At 38.6% G+C, this 17,511-nt stretch overlaps 1 protein-coding gene across 1 annotated transcript in view; it reads right to left on the reverse strand.

Annotated features, from left to right (window-relative positions):
* Positions 1 to 454: 454 nt before the first annotated feature.
* LOC149567726 (tetratricopeptide repeat (TPR)-containing protein) overlaps positions 455 to 17,511 on the reverse strand; it is a 217,655-nt gene continuing 200,598 nt past the window's right edge. The window contains exon 11 of the mRNA XM_089820990.1: positions 455 to 1,186. Within this exon, the coding sequence (XP_089677116.1) occupies positions 714 to 1,186 (473 nt within the window). The 3' untranslated portion in view covers positions 455 to 713. The remainder of the gene's footprint in view (positions 1,187 to 17,511) is intronic.

Raw genomic sequence — 17,511 nt, forward strand, 5'->3', positions numbered from 1 at the left:
ACCTATCCTTGTGACCCATTTCCCCATTGAATGAAATTTACAACCAAGTATAGCACTAAATAATATCTTTGTGAAATGGTAGCAGGCAATGATACCAGATAGTAATCAGTAAGAAGATTTTAGACCAATTTGATCTTTTAGTATTTTAATCATTGTAGAATTCTGAACAGTGTTCACTGCTCATCACTAGCCAAAAATACTCAGCCTTACAATCCTAGTTTAGCCAAAAACTGGAGTAGCTATGTCCCTTTCTGGCTTTCTACCTCGTATCCTAAAACTCATGTAGAGGTAGACATGCATAACTATTACTGTTTTTATACTACCATAAGTTTTCTAGAAAAGATTGGTAGTCTATTGCCGAATCCAACTGTGTTGGTAATGTTTCTCAGGAATCATTGATTATTTTTCAAAGACATAACATATGTGTAAGTATGATGATATTGACCAACAATAGTTGAGCAAAATATTTCATTCCAGAAAATTTTTCTGTTTCCAACTATTTTGTTGTATGTGACATTTGTGTGCCCCTTAATTTGGGGTGTTTCTAATAGAGGAATGGAAAGTAGCCAATATACAAGTGTGACTTTGGATAATATATGAAATAATGAATACCTTGTGTACACACCCTCACTGCTTAACAGTTCAGTGTTAAGAGGAGTTATTCCTTTTTATTGATACAACTAGAGAAAGTGATCATCCTCAGTGCATTCATGTCAAACAACAGCACTCTCCTCAGTGGGTACACAATCCCGAACTCGAACAGCATCAGTGGAAGATGGTGGAAGGTCCAGTGGTGTCTCTGGTGAATACAAAACTGATGGTGATGTAGGAAAGTCAGCATCCATGCAACACGGTGAAAGGGCTATTGCTTTCATCTTATTTGACTTTGCAGCATCCAGAAGAGGGTCTGCAAGAAGAGCCTGGTTAAAACAAGAAACTGCCTTTTGCCATTGACCCTCTGCAATGTACAATAGCCCAAGATTGTTGCATGCAAGTGCATAACTAGGGCATATTTCCAGTGCTTTTGCAAATGCTTGATGAGCATCATCAAATCGTTGCTGTTGCCGATAAAGATTTCCTAAATTTGAAAGCACACTGTGTGCTTGTTCAGAAGCAGCAAGAGAAAGTGCCTTCTTGTATACTTCTTCAGCCAAAGAAGGATCTTCAGATAATTGTAATGTTACACCTACAGCCACAAACCACATCACCAAAAATATAATATTTGGAAAATGAGACAGCCAAATATTGAATAAATTTACCTGCAGCTATGAAACTTCACACTTAAGGTTAAAAATTTGTATTCATATTATGAATTGAAAACATACATGATACATCTGTAACTATTGTTCATATAAGTGATCCAACAAAGTTATAAGATGAAGTCAACAATATTAACAAGATGGTAGTTACAAAATATCTTATTTAACTGGGCAACTGCCTCTCTGTATCTGATGAAGTGAATTGACAAAAGAATTATTTACACAACCAACATTTATCGAACCAAAACAACCCTCTGCTTTTTCTTCTCCATGCCTTTTGTCAATTATTAATCACTCCATATACAGATGGTAGAAATGGAAATTATTCACATTTTATGCCATGGAAAGGACACAATTATAAAGACTTGAGTAAGATCGATAATTCAATGGATCAAGTTTGGTAGATATTCCCAGATACTGAGCTCAGTTATAGTTTGTAGATAAAATTATAGCAGTACTAACCAACTTTCTTGTTTTTTCACATCCCCAGATTGAAATGCAGACACAGAAGCATGGGAATATTTACAACAGTTCAATTGTTGTTTTGGCTGATGCATGATTATGCTTGCTCTCTTAATTTAACATACCATGCAGAAAAACAGCACTGCAGCAAGAAAAATCAAATGAAAAATAACAGGGTTGCTGGGGATGGGGCCACTTGGGTTCTTTGGGTATATAAGAATGGGTATGGGTACAGCTATTTTCCAAAATAGGAGAAGGGAGTACTTAGGTATGTGAATTTTTTTAATATAATTTAATATTTATAGAAAATCTGAAAATATGAGTCATAATGAGTTTTCAAAACAAGAACAGTGATTGGGTCTGCAGATGTAATTAATGCTGACGGGCATTCTACAACGAGAGAAGGGGGGAGTGGGATGATGTGAACCTGTTAATGTTAACTTTTATTCTTCTAGGTTAAATTTGACAATCTACATGTCAAAAGTTTAAATCTTATTATAAATAGAATATACTTTTAAAAATAATTTAATAAATACCACATAAAATATCCATTTAAATTATAATATTTGGAGATATAAATCATCCATTTTTTAAGAAATTAAAATAAAAAGCTTAAGTTAGTAAAAACCATGGTTACCAGGAGACCCGTCTCCCCCCTAAAAGTGGCGTCTCGGAGACCGAGACGCGTCTCGGAGACTTTTCGCGTCTCCGGAGACCTCAAAAAAGGTTGGAGACTTCATGACGAAGTCTCCTGAAGTCTCCCCGTCTCCTAATCCAAAAAGTGAAGTCTCCTCGAAGTCTCCTGATAAAATATAAATGTAAAATATAATATTAAATAATTTTATATATTTTAGCCCTCATTTAAATGTTTTTAATGCAAAAATCTAAGGTACTATATGAATTCCGTAAAAATTGCTTGGTGATGTACGTCACCTACAGGAACACGATACAAGTCTAAGACAACATATTGGAAGCTGTACAGGATTGCAGTAAAGATCCCAAATCACATAAATTTATGCGGCTGAGGAATTAGGGTGCAAAAACTGTTGTTAGTGCATTAGAAGATAGTATTACGTATGTTACAGAAATCTGATATGCAAATGCTTGATAATAGTATTATTCCTCATGAAAACCAAGCATCTATTTGCTGATAAAGACTCAGCGATAACAGTGATGGACTAGAGGTTTAATGTATGTTAACATGAATGTATTTGGTCCCATATTTCTGTTTTTTCAAGAGGATATCATGTTTCAGTTTGATGTATAAGTCGTATTTGTTATTCGTACCTGTTTATCTGCTGTTGGCAATATCCTAGTACCAATATAGGAATCTTTGTTAGTTGAATCTGTGTAACTGGAAAAAAAACACTATTACAAAATGATTTACTCCCTTTTAAACTAAGCAATCCTAACTCTTAGTTAGAAAATAGAAATCCTAAGTGTGTCTCTATGCATGCATCAATGTTGAATAATTCAATAATTTTCACAAATTTTTTGTAGCAATGCCAATTTGTCAGGTTTTAAAATCTATTTCAGTAATGTACTTCTGTATCTGACCGCTTATTATTATTATATTTTTGACAGTTTGACTCTATGAATATATTTTAATTTTTAATGTGACAACACTAGTATTATTAATTTATTATTTACTTTAGTCTTTTAGTCTTACGGTATTACTATTTTGAAATTTTGAAATTTTGTATTTACTTTTAGTATTAGACTCTTTTAAGTTTAAACTATTAAAAATTTATTTTAAAAAAAAAAAAAAAAAATTGCCGTCTCCAAGTACCCCCGTCTCCTATTTGAAAAATTGCCGTACCGGTACCAGTACCAGTACCGGAGACCTCAAAGTCTCCCCGTCTCCCGGTGACCTTGGTAAAAACTAAATAAATAGAGATAAAGAAAATATAAATAATTTTAAATGTAGTAAATTAAATTATAATTAGTTTGTATTGGATATCTGTCGGCATTTCTTTAGATAGATTTATTTAAGATATCTATACTAGTGTATTGTTTTCAGATTCAGATTTGCAATATGTTTGTAAAAATTTTATATGCTAAATCTCCAGATGCATAATAGAGAAGGCAAATTTTAAATATGAACAAGAAGATCATAAATCATATAACAATGTGATATTGCAAATGAAAAACTTCTAACTTGATCAGTGATAATTTTTTATGTTAATCAGTATTGTTTCAAAGCTTCATACTGATTACATATTGAATTAAGCTTGATAAACAGCAAGCTTGTATATAAACAAAAATCAAAAAATTTAATCAAGGTTCTTAGCTATGATGCTCTCCACTAAGTACCCGATCCTTGGGTACGTGTACCAGTACCCAGTATGCATCCCAGAATAGGAAACTAATGGCATGCTCAGATACAAATATTTTTAATATTTTAATACAGCTGGTCAGAAAGTTTATTAATTCAAATATTAGCAGATGTGTAGATTGTAAGAACTGCAAAAACATAAAAGCTACGAATTATCATACGAAGATGATTTTATTATTTGCATTTGTTACATACATATAGCAACAAAGCGTTATCACGTAAGGATATGAATTTAGTAATTTGCTTTCAGAATTAAAGCATATTTCATTACATTTAAGAGTCCACGGTAAAATGTGACCCAACACAAGTTGATGCTTAAATAAATAAAACATCAAGCAATCATTTTCTATCTCCACCACAACCCTAATAAAAGAAACAGCTAGTCTCTCAATTGGCTACACCTGATCTTCAGAAGGAAAGTCATGAATCAGTCCATGCCTATGTTGTTTTGTCATACCTGTACAGGTCAAATGAAGAAGGTTTATGAAGTATGGGTTTGGATTGTTCAAAGGGGGTTTATGAACAGATTTCATCCTTGCCATATGGTGAGGACCATAGGTTCACCATCCATCACAAAACTGTATTTCCATGCCCTAAAGAATGCAGGATGTGTGTATAAATTATGAAGTTGAGGAAACCTGCATGGGTAAAGATGGGTTTTCAATTGAAACTTATATCACACAACATTAGGCATGGCAGTAAGGATGATAACTGAGTTTCTAAAAAATATGTAAATCAATTTTTAAAGTGTCCCTCATAAGGTGAAAAGGATAAAATATGCAAACACATGTATGGAGCAGACATGTTTCTGTAACCTTGAAACCAAGGTCAAACGTAGCAATTTCATGGCCTAGCATGAACCTGTGTACAATTATGGGAATTTGAAAGCCAAAGAATGAATCCTTGCAAAGAGACACATGCCTATTCATACAAGGATAATTGAAAGAGAAAAGGGCATATTTTGGTGCTATAATTGGTATGACTATTCATCACAATGATTAGCAAATTTGAGAGCAAAAGATGACTATTGTTTTAAGAGAATTCCAAGTAATAAAACAATGACAATGCTATGAAGTTCAGTCCCTCCAAAACAATGCCGTCGTAGTATGTGGTATAACAATCAGTGTTACAGGACTCGGACTCCCCCCTGACTCGGAGAGTCAAAATTGGGCTCGGACTTGGACTCGGACTCGGCTAGGACTTAGCAAGGACTCGAAAAATCAAAAACCCATGAAACTCAAAGATTTCTTAAGGATATAAAGATATTTTCATGCATATTTTAGTCAATTAACATCAAATACACAATAATTTAGATAAATAGAAGCTAAGCTTATAATTTGATGAGTTGAAGAAATTAATCCTATCTGGAATTGCATTAACTCTGAAAATCCTTAATTAACATTCCAGCAAAATAGCATCATCCAACATTTTAAAGGATTCAAGTTTGCTCGCAAAATGTTTGACGAAATGTCAAGCAACTGATTAGTATAAGAATTGGGTGTTTGTCAAAGCCATAACCAAGAAGGGGTTTTTATAGTAGTATCAGAGCGGTTTCCTGCCAGCCTATAGGAATTGGGCTCCAAGTCATTGACAATGGCCGGTGCTTGGTTAGAATTGCAGTTAGTATTTGATCCATTATCTTGTATCATGGTTAATGAAAGGAGATTTGTGCCAGGTATGCACTATACCCGAAGAGGACATACCAATCCACCTAGGGAAGGTGAACATGAGATACAGTTTTCTCCTGTTGGTAGTCCAAGTGGTTCAGGCAGGTCAAGAGTTAGAGATGTTGACATTGACAGAGAGCCTATGCAAACATTTAGGAACCTAGCAGCCGAACAATAGTAGATGACAGGTGTACTACAGCAGTTGTCTAACACTCTGCAACAAATAGCACTCCCCCACGAACAGAGTAGGGAGAGAGTTGGAGATGTTTTTGTTGGTTTTCATAGATCTCGAGTCGAGGATAGAACCCGAGATGGTGATAGGTTCAGAGATGTCAATTGGGCTTCAGTCGAGGACCATGGTAGATTAGCTGACAAAGATGGCATGCATACTGGCACTCATGATAGGCCGCAGAGGCCCACGTTTCTGAGACCTGAGGTGGATGCGGTCAGTATTGAGTCTAAAGCCGCTCCTTTTGCTGATGACATGGTGGAACACTTTGCGGAGTGGGATGCTTTACCACAGGCTATTAAAGATCATTTGAATTTTGATAGGATCCTGACCCAAAAACGAGAGCATTCCAAAGCAAGGTCAACACCTGAGAGACAACAACCTCAACAAACTAAGTTACAACAAGTTGCCAGTAACATGATGTTGGAACACTTTGATGGTACCACGAGAATTACAGCTCAAGCTTGGATTCATAAGCTGACACATTTCTGGATTTGCGTCCTATGTCAAAAGTGGACGTTATCAGATTTGGAGTGTTGCATCTAAACGGAGTTGCCCATGACTGGTGATACCATGGGTTAGTTTCTTTGCGACATGATCAGATCACTTCCTATCATGAGTTTGTGGATCGTTTGATCAAGAGATTTAATACGAAGGATCCAGAGGTGTACTTCCGTGAGTTGGCTTAGCTGAAGCAGTCTGGTGGATTGGAGAGTTACATCAGTGAGTTCCAAAATCTTTCAGTCATGGTTTATGATATTTCGGAGTGCAAACAAGTGATGTTATTTATGGAGGGATTGACTGAGCCACTCCGTGGATGCATGAAGTCATTGCACCCATCTTCTCTATAGGTAGCAATGAGGAAGGCACGAGACTTGGAGTCCTCTTCTGGAAGCAAGGTTGCTTTGAAATCTTTTGCTCTTCCGCCTGATGATGAGGAGTCCTCGCCAGTTGTTGAGGACAAGGGCAAGTCAGTGGGGAGATCTAATGACACTTCTAGACAATTTGACAGGAAAGGTTGTAGAGCTAGAGGACAGGCTGGTTTCCGGACTGACTGCCAGACCATGGATCACATTTTCACTTTACAGGCTATTATTGAGGAGGCTAGACAAAGAGTGGAAAAAGTTTACTGCTACTTTGTTGATTTTTGCAAGGCTTTTGATCTATTCCTAGGATGGCTTTATTTCAGAGGCTTCGGGTGATTGGGATTTCAGAGATGTTACTAACTACTATCATTAGATTATATGAAACTATGGTGGATAGATTCAGGACTCTTGATGGATTCTCAGTTCCAATCCATAGCACCATTGGGGTTAAACAAGGCTGTCCTCTCTCCCACTTTGTTCAGTTTGTATATTGATGAGCTTGAAGATTTCCTTTTCAAGTCTTCACTCCTATGTGACAGTTGCTACTTACACCAGGTTTTGATCTCCATTCTTCTTTTCGCGAATGATGTGGTTCTTGCTTCTTCTCCAGAGGCTTCTAGATAGTTTGGCTTCCTTTTGTGTTCAAAAATAGCTTGCGGTTAACTTGGGTAAGACTTAGGTTATGATCTTTAATTGCTTAAAGACTTCTAATCTTCACTTATTTTTTCAAGGACAGGAGATTGAGATTACTTCTTCTTATATGTATCTGGGAGTGAAGTTATTTGGGCCCCACTTCAGTATGAGACCAGCGATACAGTCCAGAGTTAGTAAGGGTATGGGTTCTCTTGCTCTGCTTGAGAAACAGTGTTTCACACACCATTTCCAAGATACCTCGTCCAAGTTATCCCTCTTGGACTCCCTTGTTCGACCGACTGTTCTTTATGGCTCGATGGTTTGGGGGCCTTCTCTCCTTGGTTCTAACTAGGCCTTGTTCAAACGGGTTCAAACATTACTTTTACGGTGCATCATTTGATGTCAAAGGTTCACTCTTCATAGTATCATTCTTGTTGAGTTTGGTGCTCATCCCTTCAGTCTTGCAGCCATATTTGATCTGATTTGGTTCCTTCGTCACCTACGTGGTTTTGCAGATTTGGTTGGTGAACGTCATAGATATTCCTACCTAGCGTATTGTTCTTTTGTTGCTACTACGAATTATGATACTAGCTCTCGTGCTCATTGCTGATATGCACAAGCTTCTTCTTTGTTGAGCTCGATTGGGATTGATATTGATCGTCTCCCTCCTTATTAGTTCTTGTTGAATGCCCCTGCTCATCTCCTCCCCTCTCAACAGGAGTTAAATGAGCATCTCAGACTTGATATTACAAACAGTATATTATCACTACCTAGACTAACTCTCATGGTAGCTTACATTTGAGGATGGCCTTCTATGCAGAGCACTTTTTGGAGATCAATGATGGGAATATTGTCTGTCCTAATTACCTTTCTCGACGGTGGTGTCATGCCCTGGGTATCTCTCTGGGGTCTTCCAAAGTTGGTTCTCACCATCTTCATCCTCAGACCGACCATCATATTGACAGAGAACGGATCTGCAATTTGTGTACTTTAGCTGAGGTTGAGAGGAAAACTCACTTTATTTTTCGTTGCCCTATCTTTTATGAGATCAAAGGGAGATTTTATTGTCTCTTCCGGGAATTTTTTTCCTCTTTCAGCTTTTTTCAATTATTGTGACCAGTTTTGTCTAGCACTCTATCTATAGGAGGCCACTTTGCTCCGCGATGGTATTTTACAGTTACTACTTCCTCACCGACATACCTCTGATCAACTTATTATTGCCTTTTTTCGATGCAGGAGCTTTTTGTGGCTTACTAATCCATGATCTTTTAGTATTTTTTTTAAAAGCTTTTAATGTTTTTCTTAGTTTGTAGAAAGTCGATTTTTATTAATAACCTCAAAATATTACTTCTGATTTTGAATGTTAGTCAGCAGTGCATCTTATCTCATATTTAGGAAGCTTCACGAAAAAAAAAAATCAGCTTTTTTTGAATTGTTTTTAAAAATTACCAAAAATAGCAAAAAAAAAATTTATGGAAAAAATGCCAAAAAGGGTAATTTTAGATTTGTATTTAAATTTGTATTTCCTCTCACTGTAGGAGAAGAGAATTGGGAAGATGAATAAAGAATAATTGGAGTTTTAATATTTATTTTTGTGTTCTTTCTCTCTTATGTTTCTATTAATTAGTTGAGGAATTTTGGTTGCATCATCTAATGCAAAAGCTTTTAGTAGCTTTCTAATCCATGATCTTTTAGTAGTTTTTTTTTTTTAATTTTAATCTCTTAGTTTTTAGAAAGTTGATTTTTATTAATAACCTCAAAATATTACTTCCAATTTCGAATGTTAGTTGGCAGTTCATCTTATCTTAGTTTTAGGAAGCTTCATGAAAAAAAAAATCAGCTTTTTTTGAGTTATTTTTAAAAATTACCAAAAATTACAAAAAAACAATTTTGTGGAAAAATTGCCAAAAATGGTAAAATTTTGGATTTGTATTTAAAATTTGTGTTTCCTCTTATTGTAGGGGAAGAGAATTGGGAAGATGAATAAAGAATAATTTGGAGTTTTAATATTTATTTTTGTGTTCTTTCTCTCTTATGTTTCTGTTAATTAGTTGAAGAATTTTGGCTATATCACTTTTTCGCACCCTTATCTCCTTTATTGTGTGTGAAAAGGCCATCTAGTTCTACCAGTTCTACTAGTCATTCCAAATCTATCAGACCCCGCAGTGGTTTCTTACGTCAGTGACACTCCTCCACGAGTTCACAGAGACAGTTCAGGGCTCATGTACACTCGAAGTCTTATCCTTTTGTGACTGATTTCTTTTTGCCAATGAAGGACTCCTAGTCTTTGCCTTGGCCTCTCTCTTCTTGTTTCTTGTTTTTCGATTTTCTCGGACACCATTTGTTGCTCCTGCGGTTGTCAGCTGTCTGGTTGTAAACTCTCGGTCCCATAGACCTTTTGTGGTCTTTTGTTGGACATTAATAATTTTATCTCATCTTATCTAGAGAGGATTTAAGGAGGCGTCAGCTTTGCTATTGGTTTCTTTAAATGTCATACTTGTGCCTTGAGGCTAAAGGGAGCAGCGAATCATCGTATATGGGTTTACATTGATGTGATTGAGGATGAGTACAGCAACATGAGGATGTCGAAAAAGACGATCATACTAATGATAGAGTTTATACTATGATGAGTATTTATAGTTTGGTATTTGACTCACATGTTCAGAATTTACATCAGGGACAGAGTTGGTCTGAGCCTAAGCTTGATTGTCTGCAAGATGACTAGGTAGGTATAATGAAGGAGAGTGTGTTGAGATCTCCTGTGGATTTGTCTAATAGTGATGTTTCGACTTTTATATCACCAACACAGGTATTCAGTGCTATGTTGCAGGTCATGTTATTGGTTTTGATGATGGTATTGGCATTCAGTTGGTTTAGTGAGGACAAGGACATCACTTGCTTCTTATGGGATCCTGGTGTTTTGTATGTGTCGGATTGCTTAAGGGCAAGCAATTTCGAGGAGGGAGGATTGTAATGTCCCCGTTTTTGGCAAGTCTATGCAGTTGATGGAGTTAGCTCATGTCATGTCCCCTTTCTAGCGACATGACTTCTACCGTAGATTTGCCTATCATTGACTCTCGTAGGCAAATGATTTTGGAGAGAGTCATTCTGTTACCGGAAGATACATTTTTGCTCTCGGAGAGTTATAATCCAGTAAGTGGGGCCTATTTGTTCTAATGTCGAATTGAGATTGCACTTTTAATTTTATAAAGTTATTTATTTAATTTTATAAAGTTAATTAATAATAAAGTGCATTATAATAAGAGATGTTCTAGAAGCTTCCAGTGATTTCTTAAAAAAGTAAATAAATAGAGGGCAGGGGGCACCCATTTGAACAAGCGATTTTGTGGATTCTACTACTTATCATATTGGAGCAATTTGTGGTCTTCCGTCTGCAAATTTCCATTAGGTCTTTGAGAACGAAAACTCTCTCAGATCCACATAACTGAGGAGGTGAAATATCTTCCGAAGGGCTGCTCATTGGAGATGGTGTTCAGCTATTTCATGATGGATTAATCTGGAAATTGATTTTAAGGGTTCAAAACTTGCGAAAGAGTGAGAAGTTTCATCCAGCTTTGAATATATCCAAAACAAGCAAATTCGAATAAGGTCTACATGCACTCAGTTTGGATTTTCAGAATGTCCAGCTAGACTCCAAATGTGGAATCGAATTAATTATTTGGACAGTATTTTATGTGCAATTCGAGCACTGCCATTCCTATATATTTTCGTCACCTGTCTGAGAAGAAGAAAACTACACAAAAACGATTGGAGGATGCCGTTGTAGCTACAGGCGTCAGTATCGAATGTGAGGACGAATTATACACCATTCCGCTGGAACGCGAGATACTGCCGACAGGACATGGTTACAAGTTGCGGAATTAATCAGAGATCATTCCGATTCAATCTAGCCAAATCGTCTGCCAAAGGCGGATGGAAGTTTGAGAACAGACAGGGAACGGGGTGCTATTCCGACTTCATACTTGTGACAGCCAATTGAAGCGGCGATTTCAGGTTTTATTAATATTAATTTGGTTGTCATTGAAATAAACAATTAAGTGCAAAAATGTTTATATATATCAGACGCTGTTGTTCTTTAGCCGTTAAACGTATATTGCAATTGTAATAAGTGTAACAGACCAGTTCTGGAGGGTAAAATCAATTTCCCTGAATTTTGTTGGTACTGTTCTGTTTCATTGGTTTACGTCAATCAATTTGGTGAAATTGACCACTAAACAAGTGTATGCCAAGCACTTGACTTGATTCTACAGTTCAGAATTGATTTTTTTGGAACCCTATTAGAGAGGGTCATCACAGTGGTATCAAAGCAGTGTTCTTGCCATCCTGTTGGGTAAAAATATCTTATGCAACCTTATCCCAGGTATTATACACGTAGAAGAGCAACAGTTATGGGTGAGAGACAGTCGCAGAGTCCACCTAGAATTGATGATGATGAGACCAAAGAGTTCTACAGAATCATGACTACCAGACAGCAAGAAATAGCCCAGTCATTACAAGCATTGACTACCATAATGGAGAGAGTTGTTCCACCCAGGATTCAGGAACATGGTAGAGGTACGCCTGATCATGACAATAGAAGTGTGGCAGGCTTACAGGGTGCTCCTAGGCGCAGATCATGGACAGCAAACAGGCCTACTCGTCCCACCTTCCTAAGGGAGGAGGCTCGGGAGTTAGGAGAAGATGACTTGCCGGATGATTTTCAGGATGATCTCAGAGCTGCTACTGCAAAATGGCAGGCATTACCACCACATGTGCGTGAACTATTGAACTTTGATCGCTATCTGAACCAAAGGAGAGAGCATATGAGGAGTAGCCGTCAGAACAGGAGGCCTAGAGGAGGTCATGATAGCGAGTTGCAGCGAGCTGTTGGCAAACTTACTTTACCATCTTTCGATGGAAGTGGCCAGATGACAGCACAAGCATGGATTCATAAGTTGGACACCTTCCTAGCATTAAGGCCTATGTCTGAGATAGATGCCATCAGGTACGCCACCTTGCATTTGGAAGGCGCGGCTCATGATTGGTGGTCACACGGGATGGTTACTTTGCAACACAATCAGGTGACATCTTACCAGGACTTTGTGGATAGATTGGTTGAGCGTTTTGATAAGAAGGATCCAGAGATTTATTTTCGCGACCTCGCATAGTTGAGACAATCAGGCAGTTTGGAGGTTTATATTAGTGAATTTCAGAGGTTGTCAGTTATGGTACAGGATGTGTTTGAGAGACGGTTGATTATCTTGTTCACAGAAGGATTGTCCGAACCCCTCAAAAGGGTGGATCAAGGCATTTGACCCACCAACACTTCAGGAAGCTATGAGGAAAGCACGGAGTATGGCGCTTATAGCACCTTCTAGCAAGTTCAATTCTAGGAGTACTGCTTCTTTCAAAGACAATAAGAAGTTTGATAAGAATAAAGAGAAGAGCATTGATACCAAAGGAAAATCTACTACACCCCTGGATGCAAAAGCATTAAACGACTTGCGCAGGAAGAAACTATGCTTCTATTGCAAAGGCCCATATGACAGGGACCATGATTGTCCTTTGAGACCTAAGGGAAAGGCCAATAGAGTTATGTGGGCATATTACGAAGGGTCAGATTCCGACAGTACAGAAAATGAGGATGATCACAATGATTCAGAGCCTGAGGGAGAAACAGGAAATTCAGAGCAAAAAGAGGAAACTGAGTTACATTTACAGCAGGGGCGTTTGTCTAGTATTCAGCAGGAGGGATCCTTTAGGTTACGTGGTGTTCTAGCAGGACAGAAGGTGATCACATTGGTTGATACAGGTGCTACACACAACTTCATTGATGCACGTTTGGTTGAGCGCCGTGGTATTAAGACAGAGGAGTTTGAGGGTCTCCGAGTACAGGTTGCTGATGGATACACTCTTAAGTGTAATAGAATGGTTAGAGACATGCCTTTATGCCTAAATAATTATGAGTTCAAAGCAGATTACCATGTGGTCAATATGGGCGACTTGGATATCGTTTTGGGTATGACATGGTTACGTTTATTGGGTGAGGTCACTTTCCGCCTCAAGGACATGGAGATCAAGTTTGAGGTAGATGGGAAGCAACATGTGTTGAGAGCTATCAGGAATAGTGACATTCGAACCATTTCTCTCAGGCGATTGGAAAGATTGGTGAGGCATAATGATATTGAATGGGCAGCCATGTGTACTCTCATACCCACAAAGGAGGAACAACAAAAGACAGAATATCATCCAGACATCCAGATATTGAGGAAGAAGTATAGTAAGGTATTCAGCGATATTCCACCCGGTACACCACCTGATAGAGGGATTGAGCACATCATTGAGTTAGAAGAAGGTGCTAAACCAGTTATGATTACTCCATACAGGCATCCAAAGAGGCTCAAGGATGAAATAGAGAAAACCATCAAGGAGCTTCTCGCAATGGGACACATTAGACCTAGTAAGTCTCCTTTTGCTTCTTCAATAGTTTTGGTAAAGAAAAAAGATGGTTCACTTCGGATGTGCATAGATTACAGGGTGCTGAATAAGAAAACCATTAAGAATAGATATCCTATTCCACGGATTGATGAGCTGATAGATGAACTACATGGGGCATGCTACTTTAGTAAGATAGACTTGAGATCCGGTTACCACCAAATTAGAGTCAGAGAACAGGACATAGAGAAGACTGCCTTCAGATGTCATTGTGGGCACTTTGAATTTGTAGTGATGCCATTCGGGTTGACCAGTGCACCAGCTACTTTCCAGTCCACCATGAATAAGGTCTTCCATCATCAGCTGAGGAAGTTTGTGTTGGTTTTCTTTGATGATATCTTGGTATACAGTCGGACATGGCGTGAGCATATGGAGCATTTAGAGACAGTATTGAATACCTTGCAGGCAGAGTCCTTGTATGCCAAAGAGTCCAAATGTGATTTGGGTATGACCGAGTTATTATACTTAGGTCATATTATCAGTAGCGAAGGAGTACGGATGGATCCTGATAAGATTCGTGCTATTGTGAAGTGGCCTATTCCTGAGAACCTGACCCAGCTGAGAGGATTCCTTGGTTTATGTGGCTTCTATTGCAGATTTGTTTGTGGATATTCGCGACATGCGGCTCCTATGACAGATTTGCTAAAAAAGGGAGCTTTTGTTTGGACAGCAAAGGCACAAGCTTGTTTTGACAGATTTAAGGAGATCATGATTTCATGTCCGGTACTAGCATTGCCCGATTTCTCGAAGCCATTTGAACTCCAGTGTGATGCCTCAGGAGATGGTATTAGGGCTGTTTTGATGCAGGACAAACATTTTATTGCATATGAGAGTAGGAAATTCCGTGGGCCAGAGAGATCATTCAGCATTTACGATAAGGAGATGTTAGCTATCATGCACGCATTAGCTAAATTCAGGCAGTATCTAGTAGGTGGTAAGTTTTGTATAAAAACTGACCACAACAGTTTGAGACATTTCCTTGGACAGAGAGATCTCAATGATAGACACCAGAAATGGGTGAGTAAGCTGCAGGCATACGACTTTGCTATATCATACGTCAGGGGGACTCAGAATGTGGTAGCGGACGCCTTGTCATGCAGGCCACATCTTAGTGCAATGATTGAGATCTCTAAGGATTGGAAGCATTTAATTGTTCCAGAGTATGCTAGAAATTCTTGGGCATCTGGGATAGTTGACGGGACAATTGATGATACCAGGTATACACTTGTGAATGAATTGATTATTTACAAGAACAGGATATTTTTAATCCCAGGATCCAAGATGAAGCAGGCTATTATGAGGGCTCTTCATGATTCACCTATAGCTGGTCATCCCGGGTACTTTAAAACATATAGATAGGTACGAGAACGGTTTACATGGAAAGAACTCAAGACGGATGTGTTGCAGTATGTTCATGAGTGTCCCGTTTGTCAGCAGAATAAACAAGAGCACATCTTCCCAGCAGGACTCCTTCAGCCACTTCCCATTCCAGATCAAAAGTGGGAATGCATATCCGTGGATTTCATTACAAGGTTGCCCAAGGCTCAGGGGATGCGATTACATTTATGTGGTGGTGGATAGACTAACGAAGTATGCTCACTTCTTTCCCATCACCACTACTTACACAGCAGTACGGGTAGCTGAGGTATTCTTCAAAGAGATTTTCAGGTTACATGGGATACCCCAAAGTGTTGTAAGCGACAGGGATAGTAGATTCTTGAGTCATTTTTGGCAGGAGGTGTTCCGATTATGTAGCACTGAGCTCACCCTCAATACCAGTTATCACCCGCAGACTGATGGACAGACGGAAATAGTGAACAAATGGGTGGAAGGCTACTTGAGGAATTACGTGGCTGATCAGCAGAAGGCATGGGTAAGATGGATTTATTTGTGTGAATATTGTTATAACACCACTTTCCACATGCCTATTCAGATGACACCTTTCCGAGCGTTATATGGGTATGATGCACCGAGCTTTATTGACTTGCTAATGGGTGATGTTCGGGTTCCACGTGCCAGGGATTTGATTCACGAGAGTAAGGACATTATTAACGCTCTCCGGGATAACATAGCTCGGGCACAGAATCAGTATAAGCAGTATGCAGATCAAAAGAGGACAGAGAGGAGCTTTGAGGTTGGTGACATGGTTACCTCATGCTTCAGCCATTTCGACAATCTACTCTCAAAAAGAGTGGGTCAGAGAAGCTTAAGCCTAGGTATTATGGGCCTTTCAAGATCACCAAGCGAATAGGGGAATTGGCTTATGAGCTTGAGCTTCCAGCAGATAGCGAAGTGTACAATGTGTTCCATGTGTCACGCCTCAAAAAAGCATTGGGACAGAATGTGGTACCTTCTACGGTATTACCTCCCTTGGATGAAGAAGGGAAATTGATCTTAGTACCGGACTTCATTTTGGAAAGCAGGGAAAAGCAGCTCCGCAGAAGGGTGAGCAGAGAATATTTGGTTAAATGGAGAGATCTACCAGTTGAAGATGCGACTTGGAAAAACGAAACAATTTTGCAGCATCCAGCTTTGAGATTGCTTGAGGACAAGCAATTTCAGGAAGGGCGGACTGTCATGTCCCCTTTCTAGCGACATGACTTCTACCGTAGATTTGCCTATCATTGACTCTCGTAGGCAAATGATTTTGGAGAGAGAGTCATTCTGTTGCTGGAAGATACATTTTTGCTCTCGGAGAGTTATAATCCAATAAGTGGGGCCTATTTGTTCTAATGTCGAATTGAGATTGCACTTTTAATTTTATAAAGTTATTTATTTAATTTTATAAAGTTAATTAATAATAAAGTGCATTATAATAAGAGATCTTCTAGAAGCTTCCAGTGATTTCTTAAAAAAGTAAATAAATAGAGGGCAGGGGGCACCCATTTGAACAAGCGATTTTGTGGATTCTACTACTTATCATATTGGAGCAATTTGTGGTCTTCCGTCTGCGAATTTCCATTAGGTCTTTGAGAACGAAAACTCTCTCAGATCCGCATAACTGAGGAGGTGAGATATCTTCCGAAGGGCTGCTCATTGGAGATGGCGTTCAGCTATTTCATGATGGATTAATCTGGAAATTGATTTTAAGGGTTCAAAACTTGCAAAGGAGTGAGAAGTTTCATCCAGCTTTGAATATATCCAAAACAAGCAAATTCGAATAAGGTCTACATGCACTCAGTTTGGGTTTTCAGAATGTCCAGCTAGACTCCAAATGTGGAATCGGAATTAATTATTTGGACAGTATTTTATGTGCAATTCGAGCACTACCATTCCTATATATTTTCGTCACCTGTCTAAGAAGAAGAAAACTACACAAAAACGATTGGAGGATGCCGTTGTAGCTGCAGGCGTCAGTATCGAATGTGAGGACGAATTATACACCATTCCGCTGGAACGCGAGATACTGCCGACAGGACACGGTTACAAGCTGCGGAATTAATCAGAGATCATTCCGATTCAGTCTAGCCAGATCATCTGCCAAAGGCGGATGGAAGTTTGAGAACAGACAGGGAACGGGGTGCTATTCCGACTTCATACTTGTGACAGCCAATTGAAGCGGCAA

The sequence above is a fragment of the Cupressus sempervirens genome, chromosome 3 (assembly GCF_028749045.1).
Source record: "Cupressus sempervirens isolate cs-2001-9-10 chromosome 3, ASM2874904v1, whole genome shotgun sequence".
Taxonomy (NCBI): Eukaryota; Viridiplantae; Streptophyta; class Pinopsida; order Cupressales; family Cupressaceae; genus Cupressus; species Cupressus sempervirens.